The 17,275-nt window shown below is 40.7% G+C and overlaps 3 protein-coding genes across 5 annotated transcripts; 1 reads left to right on the top strand and 2 right to left on the bottom strand.

The window, feature by feature from the left end:
• Nucleotides 1–99: 99 nt before the first annotated feature.
• LOC141008049 (uncharacterized) lies at nt 100–4,990 on the bottom strand. Of its 3 annotated transcripts, XM_073480239.1 has the most exons (9): nt 4,833–4,990; nt 4,115–4,317; nt 3,928–4,029; nt 3,745–3,840; nt 3,550–3,660; nt 3,347–3,464; nt 2,427–3,195; nt 2,117–2,175; nt 100–2,032 (listed from the first exon to the last, which is right to left on the bottom strand). In XM_073480239.1, the coding sequence occupies exons 1-9, from the start codon at nt 4,864–4,866 to the stop codon at nt 510–512; spliced, it is 3,015 nt and encodes a 1,004-aa protein (XP_073336340.1). In that variant the 5' UTR covers nt 4,867–4,990; the 3' UTR covers nt 100–509. The 3 variants fall into 3 exon arrangements, with proteins under 3 accessions (XP_073336340.1, XP_073336339.1, XP_073336341.1); XM_073480238.1 differs by having other exon boundaries at nt 427–2,032; nt 3,745–4,029; nt 4,833–4,938; XM_073480240.1 differs by lacking the exons at nt 4,115–4,317; nt 4,833–4,990 and having other exon boundaries at nt 427–2,032; nt 3,745–3,835; nt 3,928–4,006.
• A 784-nt stretch (nt 4,991–5,774) lies between these two features.
• washc3 (WASH complex subunit 3) lies at nt 5,775–9,954 on the top strand. Its single transcript, XM_073480685.1, has 7 exons — nt 5,775–5,970; nt 6,934–7,032; nt 7,163–7,228; nt 7,326–7,463; nt 8,281–8,397; nt 8,478–8,542; nt 8,643–9,954. Exons 1-7 carry the CDS (start codon nt 5,920–5,922, stop codon nt 8,740–8,742), a joined length of 636 nt encoding a protein of 211 aa, XP_073336786.1. The 5' UTR covers nt 5,775–5,919; the 3' UTR covers nt 8,743–9,954.
• On the bottom strand, nt 9,941–13,716 carry dram1 (DNA-damage regulated autophagy modulator 1). The gene is made up of 7 exons (XM_073480686.1): nt 13,416–13,716; nt 12,999–13,066; nt 12,670–12,812; nt 12,410–12,587; nt 12,123–12,181; nt 11,836–11,928; nt 9,941–11,748 (listed from the first exon to the last, which is right to left on the bottom strand). The coding sequence occupies exons 1-7, from the start codon at nt 13,544–13,546 to the stop codon at nt 11,710–11,712; spliced, it is 711 nt and encodes a 236-aa protein (XP_073336787.1). The 5' UTR covers nt 13,547–13,716; the 3' UTR covers nt 9,941–11,709.
• Nucleotides 13,717–17,275: the final 3,559 nt, after the last annotated feature.

The following is a 17,275-nucleotide window of genomic DNA, read 5'->3' on the forward strand; positions in this document are numbered from 1 at the left end:
TATCAAAAGATTCTGAATCAATATGTATTGATATTTTTGACAAACTTACCCCCAACTTATGTGCAGCATTACAGTACACAGAGAGAAACAGACAGTCTGTGGAGTGAAAAATTTATTTAATGAACAATTTTGTTCGCCTGTGATCTCAAACAACCTATTTTTGATGGTTTAAACATAATTCCCATGTTGCAAACCTCAAAGCAAAGTAGAAACAAGAGAGTGAAGCTGCATGTACAAAACACCGATATGTCAAAATGATTTGTTTAACAACTTTAAAAAAAAAAAATCAGGTTTCCTGTTATTTACTTAAAGATTGAAGGATGTAATGGTACCAAACATTTGTCCACACTTGATGATAAAGTCAGTATAATGATGTTTCTCTCCTGGTCTGCATTAAATATATTATCTCCTAATAAGAACTAGAAAAGCAAAATTTCTAAACTCAAGCATCCTGAAACATTACGTTCTTTTTCACTAATTTAACCACTGAGATTGTCTCTATGATGTGTTTAATTATTTGATTCCTCGGGCTGTATAGAGTCCACAGACTGTGCTACTTCTCCCTCCTCCCTGTGTGCCTCCATGTGTTTCTTCAGCTTGGCCTTGGATGTGAACGTCTTCCCGCACTGCTCACAGTTTGGCTTCAGCGGCTTCAACCCCGAATGGCTGCGTTTGTGTCGCGCCAGCTCCGACGAGCTCTTGAATTTGAGCTCGCAGACGTTGCAGGGGTACGGCCTCTCCCCCGTGTGGATACGCTGGTGCAGCTGAGCCTCGCTGAGGGTGAGGAACGACTTCTCGCAGTGTCCGCAGGGGAACGGCCTCTCTCCTGTGTGGATGAGATTGTGTCTCGTCAGTGCGTAAGGTTTGGTGAAGCGCTTCCCGCAGTAGGTGCAGGGGTACGGGCGGGCGCCGGCGTGGGAGATGATGTGTTCCTGCTGGGTTTTCTTGGTCTTGAAACGTTTGTCACACTGAGGGCAGGAGTAGGGCCTGTCGTCCACATGTGACCCGTGATGTTTTAGAAGCTCTCCCTGTGACAAAAAGGCCTTCCCACACTGAGAGCAGAGGAAAGGTTTCTCCCCGGTGTGCATCCTCTCGTGTCTGGCCAGTACTGACACCAGGGTGAACCTCTTGGGGCAGTGGGAGCACTGGAAAGGCCGCTCACCTGTGTGAACGCGGAGGTGTTTCATGAACATAAAGCGGAGCGAGAAGCGTTTGTTGCACTGGTCACACTGGTAAGGTTTCTCCCCGGTGTGGGTAGACAGATGCCTCTTTACGTCAGATCTCCGAGTGTACGTCTTCTCACAGTGCGGACACTTAAACTGATGCTTCACTTGATGCACCTGCCGATGTTGGGAACGGGCGAGCAGGGAGTCGAAGCCATCGCCGCACTGGTTGCAGATGTAGCGCTTACCGGTGATGTGAGACTTCCTGTGCTCGAGCAGCTCAGAGGAAGACGGGAAGCTCTGGCTGCAGATGGAGCAGATCTGAGGAAGCTGGCTCTCCGCTGAGTGAGAGTTCTTATGGTGGACGGTCAATGCCCTGAGGTTAGCGAAGGAGCTCCCACACAGCTGGCAGGAGAAAGAAATGGCCACGTTATGATTTTTACTTTCGTGTTTGGCCAGATCCCACGAGTGCTGGAAGGTTCGGTCACACTGCGAGCAGTGAAACGGTCTCTCTCCAGTGTGAGTGAGCTGGTGTCTCCTGACGTCCGACGTCCGGGTGAACGTCTTACCGCACGTGTCACACGTGAGGGCCTTCTGTTTGCCTTGTGACTGAGACACATTTACTTTGCTTTGAGTGTCAGGCTGTTCGGCTTTGCTCTGCTCTGCGTTTCCTTTGGAGAAAAGCTTAATGGATGTAAAAATTTCATCCGCGCTGGAAGGAGACGGTGTGAGTTTGGCCGCTGAGAGGGTCCTGTACACCTCAGTGGGAACACGCTGCATGTGAAAGTGAGGAGGGCTGTTTTCATCTGAGTGGTGGAAGGGACACTGTGAGCAGGTGAAGATGATCGATGTCATCTCATCCAAATCACCTGCAAATAAAAAAAGACATAGGTGGGAGGAAATATAAGGATTTATTCAAAAAGATTTTTCTCTTTTTCATGCAAAAATATTACCTTTGTCATTTCCTTTGATGGCTATAACAGAGGGGGCGGCTGATACATCAGACCTGCTCCTGGAGAAAGAAAATGTTGTTATTGAATCTTCACAATTTTAAGACATTTTTTTTAAAAATAATTGTGTTTGGGAAAATAGTATTTAAAGAGGGACAAGAAATACCAGGAAAATAATTCCTTAAGAGTTTTGTGGTACTTGAGAGATATGCTAACCTAAGCTAACCTAGCTTGAGTTTTAAAGTCAATATTCAATGCTATTTTCCAAGACTTAAATAATTAAAAAACCCTTTTGTACATTTCTCCGTCTGACCTCTTAATTTTAAACGCCTCCTGCCAGCTGGGTGGGGTCTTCATTTGTAGACGAGAGGATCGCCGCACGTTAGCCGAACAGGGAGACTGTTGTGTTTCAGAAACTGGATCTTCACTGGAGACTTCTCCCAATTCTTCAACAACAGAAAATGATTCATGGTTATCCTTCAAGTCCGTACCAGAGTTCGTACTGTTCTCTGCATCTCCAGGTTGGAAATCCTCCTCCACCTCTGCAATAGTGTTTTCTCTTTTCTCGTCAGTTTGGTTACTTGTTTCTTGTTCTTCATGTGTTTTTTCTCCATCTGGTGCATTTCCTGACCCGAGCTCATCATTGAGGGATGAATCATTACTCTTTCCTGTCAGCACATCATGACCAAGGCTCTCCTTCCTTAGTGCAAAAGTTTTTGTCAGAGTCTCCAGAGCTTTAGCAACATCCACAGTCTCACTTGTTTCTTCTGCCCTCAAGCTGGTGGCCTCCTCACCACCGACGTTATCGGCGCTAACAGTCACTATCTCCTCTTCATAGAAATCTGTTTGAACTTGCACTTCAGCTGACTCGATCACTTCTTCTTCTACCTCAGACGCTTCGACTTCCATTTCAGTGTAGACGGCCACGATGCTGTACTGGTCCGCTCCAACAAAAGTGACAGGGTTTATGACATTAGCGTAGTTGTGGATTGATTCCAGTCCAACAGAGATGTTTGTCTTTTGGGAGGGGGGAATGGATAGAGCAGACATGATACAGCTACCAATGGTGGATGAGGGGCCATCTGTAGAATAGAAAACAAAGAGTGACTGGTTGGAAATCTACAACGTTAAGGCACTTTCTCAGATGCAAGAGAAGGAAGGAAGAGATGCAAAAGCTTTCATTTCAGAAGCTGAAACGGGGTATTTTTTGGTTTAAGTTTCAGCTCTACTCACAGGGCATTTTCAGCTGTCCTAAACTTTTGTAGTGCTTGAAGATTAAGCTCAGATCTTCAGGGGAGGACTGAACACATTCCTCCAAAACAGAAGGAGCGGAGCCCAGCCAAGCTGAAGTCTGTAATCACAGTGAAATTGTTATTAGGGCACATGACTTGCAGAGTTAAAACAACATGAGACACCTGGATGAACGGACTGAATACCTGCTTTAAGTCTGGTACGGGAAGCAGCTTTTCCAGTTTTGACAGCAGCTCCCACAGTAACACATGCAGAGCGGCGTCATATTGTTGCCCGTATTCCACTGGGAACACTTCCTGCAAGAGATCATTTCATTTCTATTTACTGGAGGATTTATTTAGAGTATTCTCAAGCTGACAAATGATTCAAATCTGTTTCACCTGGAAGAAATATGCTCTCTCAACTGGATCTTTCAGCAGGCTCTGAACAAGCGCGATGAAAGTGGACTCTGTTGTTTTCACCTCTGCATCCCTGTACTGCCACAGATAGGATCGGATGTCATTAAAAGGATTATAAATATTTGCTGTCATTTGTTTTTTTAAAGGGTATTCCACTGTACTTACATCCGTGTTTGCAGAGGTTATTGGGAATCTATCCAAACGGCTCTGGATCGCGTGAGAATCCACAAAACCTCGAGCTGAGCCTTTGCAAAGCTCCAGAATCAACTGAAATATCAACAAAATGCTGCTGCAAAATTATATAAGCCAACATTTATAAATATGATAAATACCATACACAACTTCTTCTCACCCTCGCTCTCAGACCCAGAATGAGCTGGGCCCTCTGTCTGTGGTTGATCAGTCCAGGGACTGCCTCGCTCACCATGAACACAAACTCCTGGAGCTTCTCATAATTCATCACATCTTTCTGCTTCGCCAGCTGCCACATAGCAGCAGACAGGAGCTGCAGTGGGGGCACCAGGAGGCGAAGGGATGAAAGAGGCAGGCTTGGGTCTGAAACATGCAAGTGTAATGTGAGAGATGGTCTGTTGAGGGCATCAATGAGAGCAGCTGCAAGTGCAACAAACCCAACAACACTCATTTAACTGGCAGAATTGCTCTTTGAACAGAGGAAATATAATAGCAGCAATAATTTATTAAGTAGTAATGGCACAATTACTGATGGATCCATATTTAATTTCCTGTGTACACTAACTACCACTAAAGAACCTGCTACAAGCCTGTGAACCAGTATAATTGCTGGACAAAAACCTTTTTAATGGGAGTTGTAAACTTGCAACCTGGCAAACTATCCACAGCTGTGCTTTGGATCTCTAAGTAATAAACTGTGTTACTTCATATTACTGTTTGATATTTCACTATAACATTAATTTCTAATGCAGCAGCACCAGTCTGACAGCTCCTGACTGACACGATTCCTTTAAATAGACGGATCCCGCTAACAGTCTGACCAACATAAACACAGCCCGTTTTAAATGACAGCGGGGGCCGATTGCTAACATACATACCGATTATTTTCTCTGCAGCGCCGACAGCCTCCATTAGTGCGATATGTCTCCTGTAGCGTCGAGAAATAAATATAAAATAGTGTTGTTACATTTTTTTTGGCTAACATGCGCTGTTAGCACGCAAGCACCCGTTTCCTCAACTCGTCTCCTGCGCTTCCGCTTTTCAAAATAAAAGTCTCGAAACTCAGCTGTGCCTGCTTCTAACTTGATAATTCAATTTCTCTGCCTCTGTCTTAAAGTTTAAACGTACATAACGCGTGTATTTTAAGTAACAATTTTATGTTTCTGTTCTACACGTAATCAGTTCACAGACATGTGAATTAATTTCTTACTTTAATATATATATTTTAAATGTATTTATTTATTAATCAAAATTCAGCATTTCTTGTCAGTAGCTTCCATGTCATGTGACCCAGTGACTCCAAACTAATGCCGAATCTTATTACTAAATGGGACAAATGAGACACACCTCTTTTTATTTGATTTAACTGCTTCTTCTATTTTATATGAATATTTATTATGAAAATTCAACATTTCTTTTCAATAGTTTCCATGTCATGTGACCCGGTGACTCCAAACCAATGCTGAATTGTATTACTAAATAGGAGAAATAAGGCAAACCTCTTTTTATTGGATTTTACTGCTTATTTTTTTATCACTGCTGTTTATGTTTTTTTTTTTTTTTATTCTTGTAACCCTTCTCTTGATATCACTTTATTGTTTACTGGACCATTACATTCATTTAACATGTCATTAACACGTAATGAAAAGTTGTTTAGCTTCATAAAAATGTAATAATAACGTCATCAAATTGCGTCACTCTGCAGCCAAAGCACACAACCGGATGTTGTTGTTTTCCACAGACCAGAAGGGACACTTCAAAATAAAAGCTTACATCAAAATTCCTATTGGCTGATTGTACCGGAAGTCTCCTCCTGACGTAGAGACGCGATCACACAGTCCAGAGTCACATGAAACGTTTCACAGCAAATATTTCTATGTTGCGTTTCGTGTCTTTTTGCGGTGAAAATAATTGCTATTAAAACTGAAACATCTCTATAAGCTGCAGGAAGTTTAAAAATCCAACATGGACGAAGACGGGCTGCCGATTGTCGGGTCAGGTGTTGATCTCACCAAGGTTGGTATCAAGCTAGCTTGTAGCAACGGAAGCTAACTAGCTATCTTTTGAGGAAACGGGCCAAAAACAGTGCTGCAAGACAGTTTTCACTGTTCTTAGCAAGTTAGAGATAGTAATGTTAACATTAGTGTACCAAACCTACTTGGCTGTAGTCAAAGCAGCTAACAATCTCGTTGTCATTAGCAAACATCACTGTCAAATACTCTCTTCCAAGGGCATAATAGTGCAGTTCCCCTTTGAATGTCTTTAATTTTCTAAAAATGTTTTTAACTTTTGGACACACAACACTGTGACAGTTAATGAAACGGTCTGTTTTAATGCACTTGAGCAGCAGAAATGCTGTCACAACGTCCTGCACTGTCAGATCAGGTGTTACAAAATATTTGGTGACCTATCAGACAGATGCTGTCACCTGATCAAAGCTACAACAGTTTACATCATGTTGCCCAAATTCTCGCTACAGTTTCACATAAGATTTGGGTCAGGTTCATTCTGGTAGCTGTGATTGTGACTGGGTTGTTAATTAGAAATAAATACTGACACTGTTATCTGAAAATGTACATTTAATTAATTAATTTATTCATTGGTAAAAAAAAAGTCTTTGAGGTTTCATTTGCTAGGAGGCCAAAAATACACAAAAATACGTGTAAAAATATGAGTTAAAGCTTTTCAAATTAACAATTCAAACAAAATATGAATTTATTTCCAATTAAATTACAGTAGCCTATAGTTTTCTAAATAATTGTAAGTGGAAGTAAATGATATCTGCTAATTTACTGTAAATATGCTATAAGGAGGCTCAGCTGTGGTATACATCTTTATTCTGTACCTAGACCCTTAATGACTGACTTGTAGTTATTTACTTCAATGACTTAGTTGCTTTATCAGGATAGTGTGAATTACTTCATTTCCTCTGTATCTCACACCCTCGGTTCCTTCTTAAAATATCTCTGTCTCCTTCAGGTCCCTGCTATTCAACAGAGAAGAGTCGTTGCCTATCTCAATCAGTTTGTTGTGCACACCGTTAGGTTCCTCAACCGTTTTTCTACAGTTTGTGAAGAGGTTTGTACATCTTTTTTTTTTACTGTTTACTTTTATATTGCTTCGTCTTTCCTAGTTAGTTTACACAAACAACTTGAAAAAACACTTCCTGAGTTCTTCTGTAAAACTTCTGCAAATTTCTCTCCCACAGAAACTTTCAAACATATCCCTCCGCATACAGCAGATTGAAACAACGCTGTGCATTTTGGAAGCCAAGGTGAGATCTTTAGCCTCTTCAGTCATTCTTTGTGCAGTTTATGACATGTCTTGCCCATGCACTGATTATGAATCAAATATTGTAATGCTCTGAGCAGCTGTCCTCCATTCCTGGGCTGGAGGACGTCACAGTAGATGGACTCAATCAGCGGAAACCTGCTCAGGCCAATGGAACCTCAACGGCCCATCAGAGCCAAGCAGACGGTCCAGCAGCAGAGCCCTTGCCTCCTCCAGGGGTAAAGACAGTGACATGCACACTGACAAGTATTTAGTATTTTTCAGCCACACCATCCAGTTCATAATGTAGTGCTTATAAAAAGTACTTAAAGGACTATGTTTTGATACATTATAGGAAATACATTTACTAACTTTTATGCTGAGACTAACATAGGACGATCGATTCCACCCTTGTGTCTGTGCATACAGGAAATGGTTAGCTTAGTTTAGCATGAAGACTGGAAATAAGGGGAAATAGCTAGTCTAACTCTGCCCAAAGGTGACAACATCCATCTATCTAAACCTCTAAAACTCACAAATTAACGTGCTATGTTTGGTTTGTTGAATTAGTTCTCACCTTGGCAACCTCACGGTGATGATGAGTCAGTTGTCCCAGCACATAACGCCCCTTAAAACCACAACTTAACACTTCTGTTTATGCACAGATGAAACAAATGACATACTCCATACTAACTCTTGAGCTTCAGAGGTGCTTGTAGATGGATTTGTGAGCTTTGGGGTGAGCCAGACTTGCTGTCTCCATCCTCTATGCTAAGATAAGCTAACTAGCAGCTTCCTGTAGCCTCATATTTAGTGTAAAAACATGCATTGTATTGAAATTCTCATCAAAACCTCAAGAAAGCCAATAAGCAAATTCCCCAAAATGCATGCAGATGTCTAGAGCCGATCATTAAATCTTACAAGTTCTGCACAACTGAAACTTACAAAAGGAGCTCCACCTACAATAAATGCAAAATAACCACATTTGATATCCTGTGCTGTTAACCACTTGCCACTTCACACTGTCTGATTATATTTGTACATGTCACGCTGCAGCCTGCTCAGGCGGTACCAGAGCCTGCAACGACACAAAAAGCAGAAGCGCCTGCAGAGAATGTCATGACAGTGGCCAAAGACCCTCGATATGCTCGATACCTAAAAATGGTTCAAGTGGTAAGTCATCACTAACACCTGCTTATGGACTAAAAAAAAATCAGCGTGTCTTGTATCTGAACATGTGTTATCTGTCACAGGGAGTTCCAGTTATGGCGATAAGGAATAAAATGGTCCTGGAGGGTTTGGATCCCAACTTGCTCGAGTGAGTGTTTTATAAAAAAAAAATGTCTGCATTCATGTGGATTATCTGTACAGCTTTTCAAGAACTTGAAAGATAACATTTCCTTCACTGCTGATGACAGCCAACCGGATGCCCCCGTGCCTGATGGAGCAGCGACGAGCGCGGAGGATCAAGATGTTGCCGCCACCAGCTCTGACAGCGAATCATCTTTCAGTGACTGATTCTCTGTCTTCCATCTCCATCATCGCAAAGCTTCCTGTAAAGGCCGTCCATCTCCATCGGTATTCAGAGCTTCTGTAGGCCTAATAGAGAAGTAGGCTGTAGAGTGCCTGTAAAGGGGTACGAGAGAGAAGATGCAAATGTAAGTGCCTGAGAAAGGAGAATTCAACCAGAGTGATTGTCATTTCAGTGTAAAGGAGCTGAAATAGTTTTACTCATGGCCTCCTCAATTTTGATACATTTTGCATTTTTTGACAAATGATTTTTCCATGTTGATTTTGTTAGCAGCAGTCCTCAGAACGTGGCAGTAGTAAGTCCTTTTTGTACAAAATAATTATTTAGTGTAGAAATGATTGATCTTACTTGGTTGTCAGTCTAATGCCTTTAAGAGATACACTGAGCAGTCAAACGTTATGCCTTTGTTACAGGGTCTGTGTAAAAGAGAAACAAATATATGTTGGATACTTTGAATGTTTGGCACATACGTTGTAATTCTGCGTGTTTAGGCCAGGGAGAGAAATATCACATCAGTCAAAAACTACAGTACATTCAGTGAAAGGCCTCTGCTGCCTTGTATTTTTGATTTTCAGACAAAATCCCAGTAAATTTGGAAAGTGTAAAGACTCCTTTTTATTTTCGCACATCTTATTGTTCAGATATAAGGTGGTAAACAACAATTAGAAAATGGAATCTGAATACTTACCAGAGCTGCTGCGTGTCTTTATTTATGAAACAGGAAAAAAACAAAAACTTTACATCGCTGATGAACGACTATAATATATTGCCTGGCTCTGCTTTTGCTAACATTTTTCCATTGATATATCCTTAATGTGCTGATTTTTAATTCCTGGAAATTGCACACGAACCACTGCTGGAATGAGGAGTAAACAAACTTGCACTAAGAGGAAAATCAGTGATGAACGCCACAAGTCAGAAAAATGTAAACGACAGGGTGGTTTTTTTTTTGTGTGTGTGTGACTGTTAGTTTTCGTTCCTTATCATTACATCAGAATCTGTGACTAAACTAGAAACTAGCAAAGTCAGAACGCTTTAGCATGAATGAAATGTTGTAGTCATGAGATTTCTATGAATGGATACTACACTATAATGACTGTGAAAAATGAGTGTGGAGAAGTCCCGAAAGCACTTTGTTTACTGAAGAAAGAAGTATGGGATCTGTAATAAACACTCAATAAACAGTTTGCTTATAAAAAGTGTCTTTATTTTGGAGTTCATATCTCATCTGTACAGTACATTGATGTCAGGAGCAAAACCGTATCGATACAAAGTCATTTGCTTTAAACAATACTTTCCCTTGTAAATACAGTATCTGTAGTAAACAGGTTAATAATCTGTGTTCATGTGACTTCCCTTCTGTCCTCCTACACATTACAGCACAGGATTTTCTCTTTGGAGCGCTCTATGTTTGTCCCGTCTACTACTAATCACCGATTATAGACAAAGATCTGAGAAGGAATGTCTCAAGAGTGCTGTCTACTGAAATACATCAGGTGATGAACGTAATAGTGATCTTACAATACTAACAACAGCAACTATGACACAAAAACTGACCGCTTTTCTCAGAATGTACGATGCCTTCTCTTTCAACACTTACAAGAATATGTTGAAGGTTATTAAAATGATCTCAAGCAGCCTGAGAGTATTCAGTATTTCAGTTCTTCTTTTCCATGTGTCGTGACATTTTACTTTATGGTCTCAGACGGCTTCATAGTCTCGACCCTTGTGCCTTTGGTTTGTCTAGTGTCCCAAGTGATGCGTGTGCTGTTGCAAAACATTCTGTTACAGTATAAAACAGATTTCCAACCTGGGGCTTGATAATCAGTAAAAATCTAAAGGGTGAGAAGTAATAAGAGATAAGAAATACATTAAAATATATTTCTGTTACAAAAAAATGTGTACAAATACTTTGTTACAGTACTGAACTAAATTTTTCCGCTTTCTATCCTTTACTTTAGTATTCTTTCGGGCAACTTTTTACTTTTACTGCCAACTATGGCTATCAACTATCCTTCTGGTGCGTTTAGGAACAACCTGGACAAATCCTAGTGATTCTACCTTTAAGTTTAATCGTCTTTGAGTTATATTAATATGACAGAACCACTGCTTTAAGGCAAAGGATAAATCTGCCTGAAATTCAATTAGTAATGAACAAACTAATAAAGTAATTAGCGTATTTCCCTTTCCAAGAAACGTCTACAGGCTGCAGAGACTTGCACAATCGCATCCATAGCTGCACGGTAGAACCACATAGCGGTATCAGCTGAAACCATTTAGCACACAAGTAGCAGAACTCTGAACTGGAGTATCCATTGAACGAGTTTGTCTACATAATTTCTTCTTACAACAATCAAGCTAGTCAAAGAAAACTTCGATTAAGGAAGTGGCAGCATTTCTGAAGTCATTTACTCAGCATTAAATGAGCACCTCCATACAGTTCCTCACAAAAACATCAGTCCTGACCATGTTCCCACTGACAAACGTGATTAATATGTGATAATTTCCTTTAACCACAAGCACAGTGGTCATGAGTTCACTATGTGATGAACTTCTCTTATTAGTAGTCACAGCTCTGACTGGACGTGTCACACCGGTGTGGCAACAGTCAGGAGCAAAGTGCAAAGTTTTGCTGAACACCAGTAGCAATAAGTACTCTTATAAAATGACTGCAATTGTATAAAAAGTATAAAGATATACAGGGTGTGGGCAGCTTTCTATGATGCCACCTGACAGACAGCCTATTATAAATAACTTTACAAAACAGTACCTAGAATATTCTACCGACGATTTCAGTCATGTGATACAAAAATCTTATGAAAGCCTTGCAGTGCAAAATACTAAATACAAAATGAAAGCGCATTTGTTTTACAAAAATAAACGCAGCACATTCTTAATCTTGAAAATACTGATATCCATACAAAAATCATTGACAAACTGGAGATTGATGGCGACTAATCCTCGTATTCTGTGCTCACTCGTAAGGTAAACAGCTGTAGGGAATAAAAAGGGAGAGAAATAAGAACGCGATCTACCATAAAATATAAAAATACAGTTGCGTTTGGTGGTCTGATACTCACTTTGAAGTCGTCGATGTATGTGAGGAAGAAGCAGATGAAGCTGAAGGCAGCGATCCACTCGCATACAGCGCTGGCTAAGTGGTAGGCATAGTCCTGAAAGAGGGACACAGATGGTTCAATCAGTGGAAGTTCAACATGTGACTGTAATGGGGCTACAACAGCGTCATTATTAATGAATCAGTTATTTTCTAGATTAATCTATTCATAATTTGGTCTATAAATGTAGGACAGTTATCAAAAAGTCTGAAACTGATGCATATGACACGTAGTGGCAGACTGCAGCTTACCTCGTCGTCTGTGGTTCTGTGCAGTACACTTTGTTTCACAAAGAACGCACAGATGACAGCTGAATTATCCATTCAGGAAAATGATGTTCAACTATGATTTGCACTTTTAAATGTGCACGGTACATAGCATCGAGTGTATTTACTTGTAAATGTGATGATAGTATCAACAAGAGAGTGATGCTGCAATCATAAAGCTGGGTTTAAATGCCATGTCATGCATCAACATATCAGAGAAAACAGCAGAGAACCAGAGTTAATAGACGTTTTTGACTTCGGTGAAAGGATACTGGGGAAGAATGCCAAAGTAGCGAGGACTGCGATACCCAAACGTGCTTGGCACACACCCATGGAGGACCCAAACGGATAGGCACGGTATGATATTACAGACTGGAGGATTGTGTAAATGATACCAGAGGTGAAGAAAATCACAGCTCCCACATCATGAACCTCTGGCACTGTAGTTTCCTGCAATAAACATGCAATTAAACATTATAATAAAACCTTTTTTTATGTGATTTTTAAAGTGTCACCGGATGAGAAGCCTCACCTGGAAGGTTGCAACAATAAGCATGCCCAAACAGGACAGCAACCCGAGCACAAGAGCAGCTTGATTGAGACATTTGCACACCACTCTCGTTTCCTCACTCAGCTTCTCCACATACTTGTACCTCGCGTAAATGGTGGCAACCCCTGTGAAAAGGTCAGATTGAAACAGTGTCATTTACCCCCAAAGTCTTCCTGCATCCCACAATTAGATTCTGCTTTCATTTTCTCGAAAAGGGGAAACAACATCTTTGGAGACCTCTGTTCCTCCCCATGGGAAAGCCCAAAGTTGCCTAATCTGCAGCAGATGTGACACCACAGATGTGAAAATACCTGCACATGCAGAAATGAACGTCATCAGGCCGAAAATGCAGCTCTCTGGGGGCGTTGCACCTGTGTCACTGAAAGAAAAAAGCGAAGAGAGAGATGTGCAGTTTACCTTCACAGAAATGTTGAATCATAACTTCCTGTTTAGTTTGGGTCTACTGTAAATGCAGGGTTGAATTTGGGTCACTTATAACTTTTAGTCTCGTCCTCTTAAAATAAAAGTCTAAAAGGGAGAAAGTGAGCTCGACAGATGTGTACGTGTAGCTGGAGTTTGGGCACCAGCCAAGTTGAGAGAAGCGGAGGAAAACGAAACTAAAGTTTGTCTTCCACTTAAAACGAAGAGAACAAACACATCGACGCACATTTTCATCTTTCAAAAGTGTCTCCCCCCCCCCCCCCCCGAAAGCTTTAAATGCAACTCACCTGATGTATGGAAAGATTATGTCGATATCTCGTCTGAAGAGCGCAATAATGTAGGAGACAATGAAAGTGCTGGAGGACCAGATGACTAGAAACGCAGGCAGAAAGCAGAGTCCTTGCTTGAACCAGAACATCTTGGCACGGATGTTTTTACGCGGAGCTTCCAGGAGACGCAGCGCATGAAAAAAGACACATACAACATCAAACACACGTTTTAAATGCTGCTCCAGGAAAATCAGGGGCTGAGCCTGGTGAAGTCTGTTACCGACAGTCACATGGTGGTGTGAACCAAGTAGATCTCTGAAAACATACTGTATACAGTTACCTCTTCCCCAAAACGCTCCCTGTGGGCCGGGCTACGCAAATGAAACCTGCAGCGCTTCATCGTTCCCTTTATCTCACTTTTCTTTCTTTTGCTGGAAGATCCAACTTCTCTAAACTTCCCGAGGAGTGGCTCGATGGGGGATGGTGTCATATGTTTTACTGGAATATGAGTGGCAATACCTCAGAAGTGTGTAAAAGTAGTTCCTATTTACACTGGAAACAAGACTTTCTGATCGGAAAAATGCAAAGCAGCTGTGAATCACGTGCAGAATGAATTCCTTTTAGTGTTATTATTATTATTATATGATCAATACAGCAGACGTGTTGAGCATTATGAGCTGATATTAAATGTTTTGTAGAGATAATGCAGTAAAAGATGCTTGATGTAATTCATAATGATGAAGTTTACTGTGTCAATAATAAGTTTATTGTTAGACTAAAGTTACATTTTAGGGACGATTGCAAACAAAAAGTGTATTTTGACCGATGATGATCTAATATCGGTATCAGAATCGGCCCCCCAAAAAGTCTAGTATCGGTCAGGCAGCTGTGATTAAAGCAGCATGTTTTTTTATCATTTTAGTTTTTATTCACCTTTTCTTCTTACAATATATCAACATTTACCTGCTCTGATTTCCTAAAACTACAGGTGTTATGACTGGATTGTTAAAAAATAACAAAATACACTTCCTCAGGAACAGTTTAGACATGAATGAATACATTAAGCGCATTTTGAAATGTGCAGGTTCATTCATGTGTGCACAGGTGAGGCCACGTGTAGATAAATATGTGGATACAGTTTTTGATTTTGTTTTGTTTTGTTTTGTTCGTTTTGCTTCTTGTATCACTGGACGTATAAAATATAGTGAAAAGAAATGTTGCAAATGAATGTAAACACATAAGATACCTTATGACTGCACTGAAATATGAACTTAATGCAATAAAACTATTTTAAAAAGAACAGTTTTGAAGTATTACCACTTAACTTGAGTGTTTACGTTCATTACTGCACATTTCAGATGGTTATATTACACTTTTCACTTCCCTTCATTTATCTCACAGCTGTAGTTACTTTGCTGATGAAGATTTTACACACAAAACTTTATCTTATAATATGAGATATGAGTAGTATTGGGACTGTATTTCTTCCACCACTGCTCTCCTGTGATGACGTGTTTGTGGAAGTGGTTGAGAAGCTCCCAGTTTCATGTTGTTTGTCTCTCTTCTCAATGTGCCGGCCCCGGAAACAAACTCTCTGAGGATTCAGACTTTGGACTTCCTTGTTTTTTCATCCAAAGAGGAGTGGCACAAGATGTGAGGACGGTGTCACCTGGGGGCACTATGTTTGGGATTAGCTCAAACATTAGGCCTGCCAGTGTCTTATCAGGTCATAGTGGGCCAAGGAAAACATATTACCAGTTGCCGGCAAGTTGCCATGGAGGTAGATCACTCTGCAGATAGTCAGGGGTGCTGCTATCTGTGTTTACTTTCAGTCAGATTTAGAGGCAAGCGTTTGACATAATTCGTGCAAAATCGCTTTTATTTTGAAAGCTGTTAGAGGCTCCTGCAGCTTCCCCTGATACACAATGTTCATGCGAGTTCTTGTTTCCCTGAATCTCTACAACAGAGGTGGCAACTGCAACTGTCACATTAAAGGGAAAGACAGTTAAGCTTTTTGCTTTAAGGCCAAAAAATACTGATCTTTGCGAGGCCAGATTGACCTGTTGGGTTCCCAGGAACAAAAATAAGCTGTAGACCACCTATGTAACATACCACAGAATAGTTTGTGATTATTTAAAATAAATTCAACAATTCAAGTGAAGAAGCAGCTCTAATGAAATGTGAAATTATTCCAATTCCCACAAAATCTTTCCCACACTGAATCTTAGGCTTTCGGGGTCCCTGGTGGTTTAGGGTCCTGGGGAAGTCACCCCCTTCTCCTGGCTGTAATCTTTGGATACATGCTTTGAATACTTGTGGTCAAATTTTCCAGTACTGGGATTTTGTTGGATTATGGCACTGAGGTTGAACCTGGAACATCTGGTGAAGGGCTCATGTCCAGAAGTCTTGCAGCTCACACCTCTGTCGGGCTTTTCTTACATTCGAAGGAAACCTAGCCTGTCCAAGTGGGGCCAGTTCAGAGCCTCGGTTGTTTGGTGCAGCCATTGAAGCTTGCCAGCACCTCGCTTGGCAGCATTCTTAAGAAATTGTTGCTTGAAAGGCCCTTTTATCAGGCTTGGTTCGCCCTGGGGACTCCTGACTCAGCACACTCAGCCTGGTCTCAGAGGAAGAATAGAGAAGAATTTTTGGTCCGTCTGAGAAAAGTTCTGGAAAATGTCAAGTAACTCATAACAGGATTATGTGCAGGACATTTAGCAGGAATGGAGAGTTACTGAACTTTACTGCATAGAAGGTCAGGGGAAGTTCAGTTCTTGAGCTTGGGAAGTCATATTTGTGTCCAAAAATCAGTGGAGAAAAATCAAGGATGCCACAGAAGGAGTACCATCCTGGACCAGAGTCAGCTGTTGTGATCCCCTCACCCCCACGTACAACCGCCTTTATCACATGACCAAAGTCCTGTCACCTACTCAGGTCATGTGATGGCTTCCCAGCAAGTTCCACTTTTTCTTTCTTTCATTTTTAAAAAATCTGTTCTTCTCATCAGCTGCATTTCTGCTTTTTTTCTTTTGTTACAGAGAACATGTTGCGTACGTATCTGGAAATGAATAGTGTAGATGCTGATCGAAGGATTAAGGACGAGATACGATCGGATTAGATTTTAAACCTGATGGGATAAACATTTCGTTTGACTGACAACATCAAGGTGAATGTGTCGGCCAGTGGTTCCACGGCAACCAAACAAATACGGAACATTAAAAATAAAAAAATATTGTTATCTACAAAAGGAGGGCCTGCAGAAAAACCCTTTAAACTTGCAATGAGATTAAAGCTGCAGCATTAGAAATAATACTAATTTCATATCAACTATGGATCAAATGATGATGTAAAACATGAAGCAGTTTCTCATAGGTGATGAATGACCCCAGAGAGAAATTATCATCCGACTCTACCTCGGCTTTATGGATCTTTTAAGCATCTTTAAGGTATTTGTTTTGTTTTTGAAACTTTTAGCTTTATGGTTTTGAGTCACACCACTCTCATCAACCTCATTTCAACATCAAGGAGATAAAAGACTGTAAATCCAAAACTCTTACTTTGGAAAAAGAGGTTACAAAATTGGAAATTCTGTTGGAATCATTATGGACAATAAGAAATCTGAACGTTTGTTGAACACTTTATATATTTTTGGAACATTTTTAATGCATAAATACAAATCACTGAAGTGTCTGAAAAAGAAAACAGCAGGGAAACTTCTTAACATTATTGATGCATTTTTGCATTGTGTGCTGTTGTTGTAAATATCTATATCAAATATTTTTAAAAAAATCTAATTGAAACAAAGCATTCAGCAGCTAAAGGAGAGTGAATATAAAGCTAACCTTCATCAGAGGGACACAAACAGGACTTCAAATACACTT

The sequence above is a fragment of the Pagrus major genome, chromosome 14 (assembly GCF_040436345.1).
Source record: "Pagrus major chromosome 14, Pma_NU_1.0".
Taxonomy (NCBI): domain Eukaryota; kingdom Metazoa; phylum Chordata; class Actinopteri; order Spariformes; family Sparidae; genus Pagrus; species Pagrus major.

What these genes read in the sequence shown, in the direction of transcription:
- dram1 (XM_073480686.1), bottom strand. Translation starts at nt 13,546, where the DNA reads ATGTTCTGGTTCAAGCAAGGACTCTGCTTTCTGCCTGCGTTTCTAGTC. An exon ending in ATAATCTTTCCATACATCAG is followed by an intron (nt 13,067 to 13,415) that starts GTGAGTTGCATT and finishes TTTTTCTTTCAG; the next exon opens with TGACACAGGTGCAACGCCCC. An exon ending in TACTTTGGCATTCTTCCCCA is followed by an intron (nt 12,182 to 12,409) that starts GTATCCTTTCAC and finishes TGGATAATTCAG; the next exon opens with CTGTCATCTGTGCGTTCTTT.
- LOC141008049 (XM_073480238.1), bottom strand. Translation starts at nt 4,866, where the DNA reads ATGGAGGCTGTCGGCGCTGCAGAGAAAATAATCG. An exon ending in CCGTACCAGACTTAAAGCAG is followed by an intron (nt 3,465 to 3,549) that starts GTATTCAGTCCG and finishes CTGTGATTACAG; the next exon opens with ACTTCAGCTTGGCTGGGCTC. An exon ending in AGGACAGCTGAAAATGCCCT is followed by an intron (nt 3,196 to 3,346) that starts GTGAGTAGAGCT and finishes TCTATTCTACAG; the next exon opens with ATGGCCCCTCATCCACCATT.
- washc3 (XM_073480685.1), top strand. Translation starts at nt 5,920, where the DNA reads ATGGACGAAGACGGGCTGCCGATTGTCGGGTCAGGTGTTGATCTCACC. An exon ending in ACCTAAAAATGGTTCAAGTG is followed by an intron (nt 8,398 to 8,477) that starts GTAAGTCATCAC and finishes TATCTGTCACAG; the next exon opens with GGAGTTCCAGTTATGGCGAT. An exon ending in TTGGATCCCAACTTGCTCGA is followed by an intron (nt 8,543 to 8,642) that starts GTGAGTGTTTTA and finishes TGCTGATGACAG; the next exon opens with CCAACCGGATGCCCCCGTGC.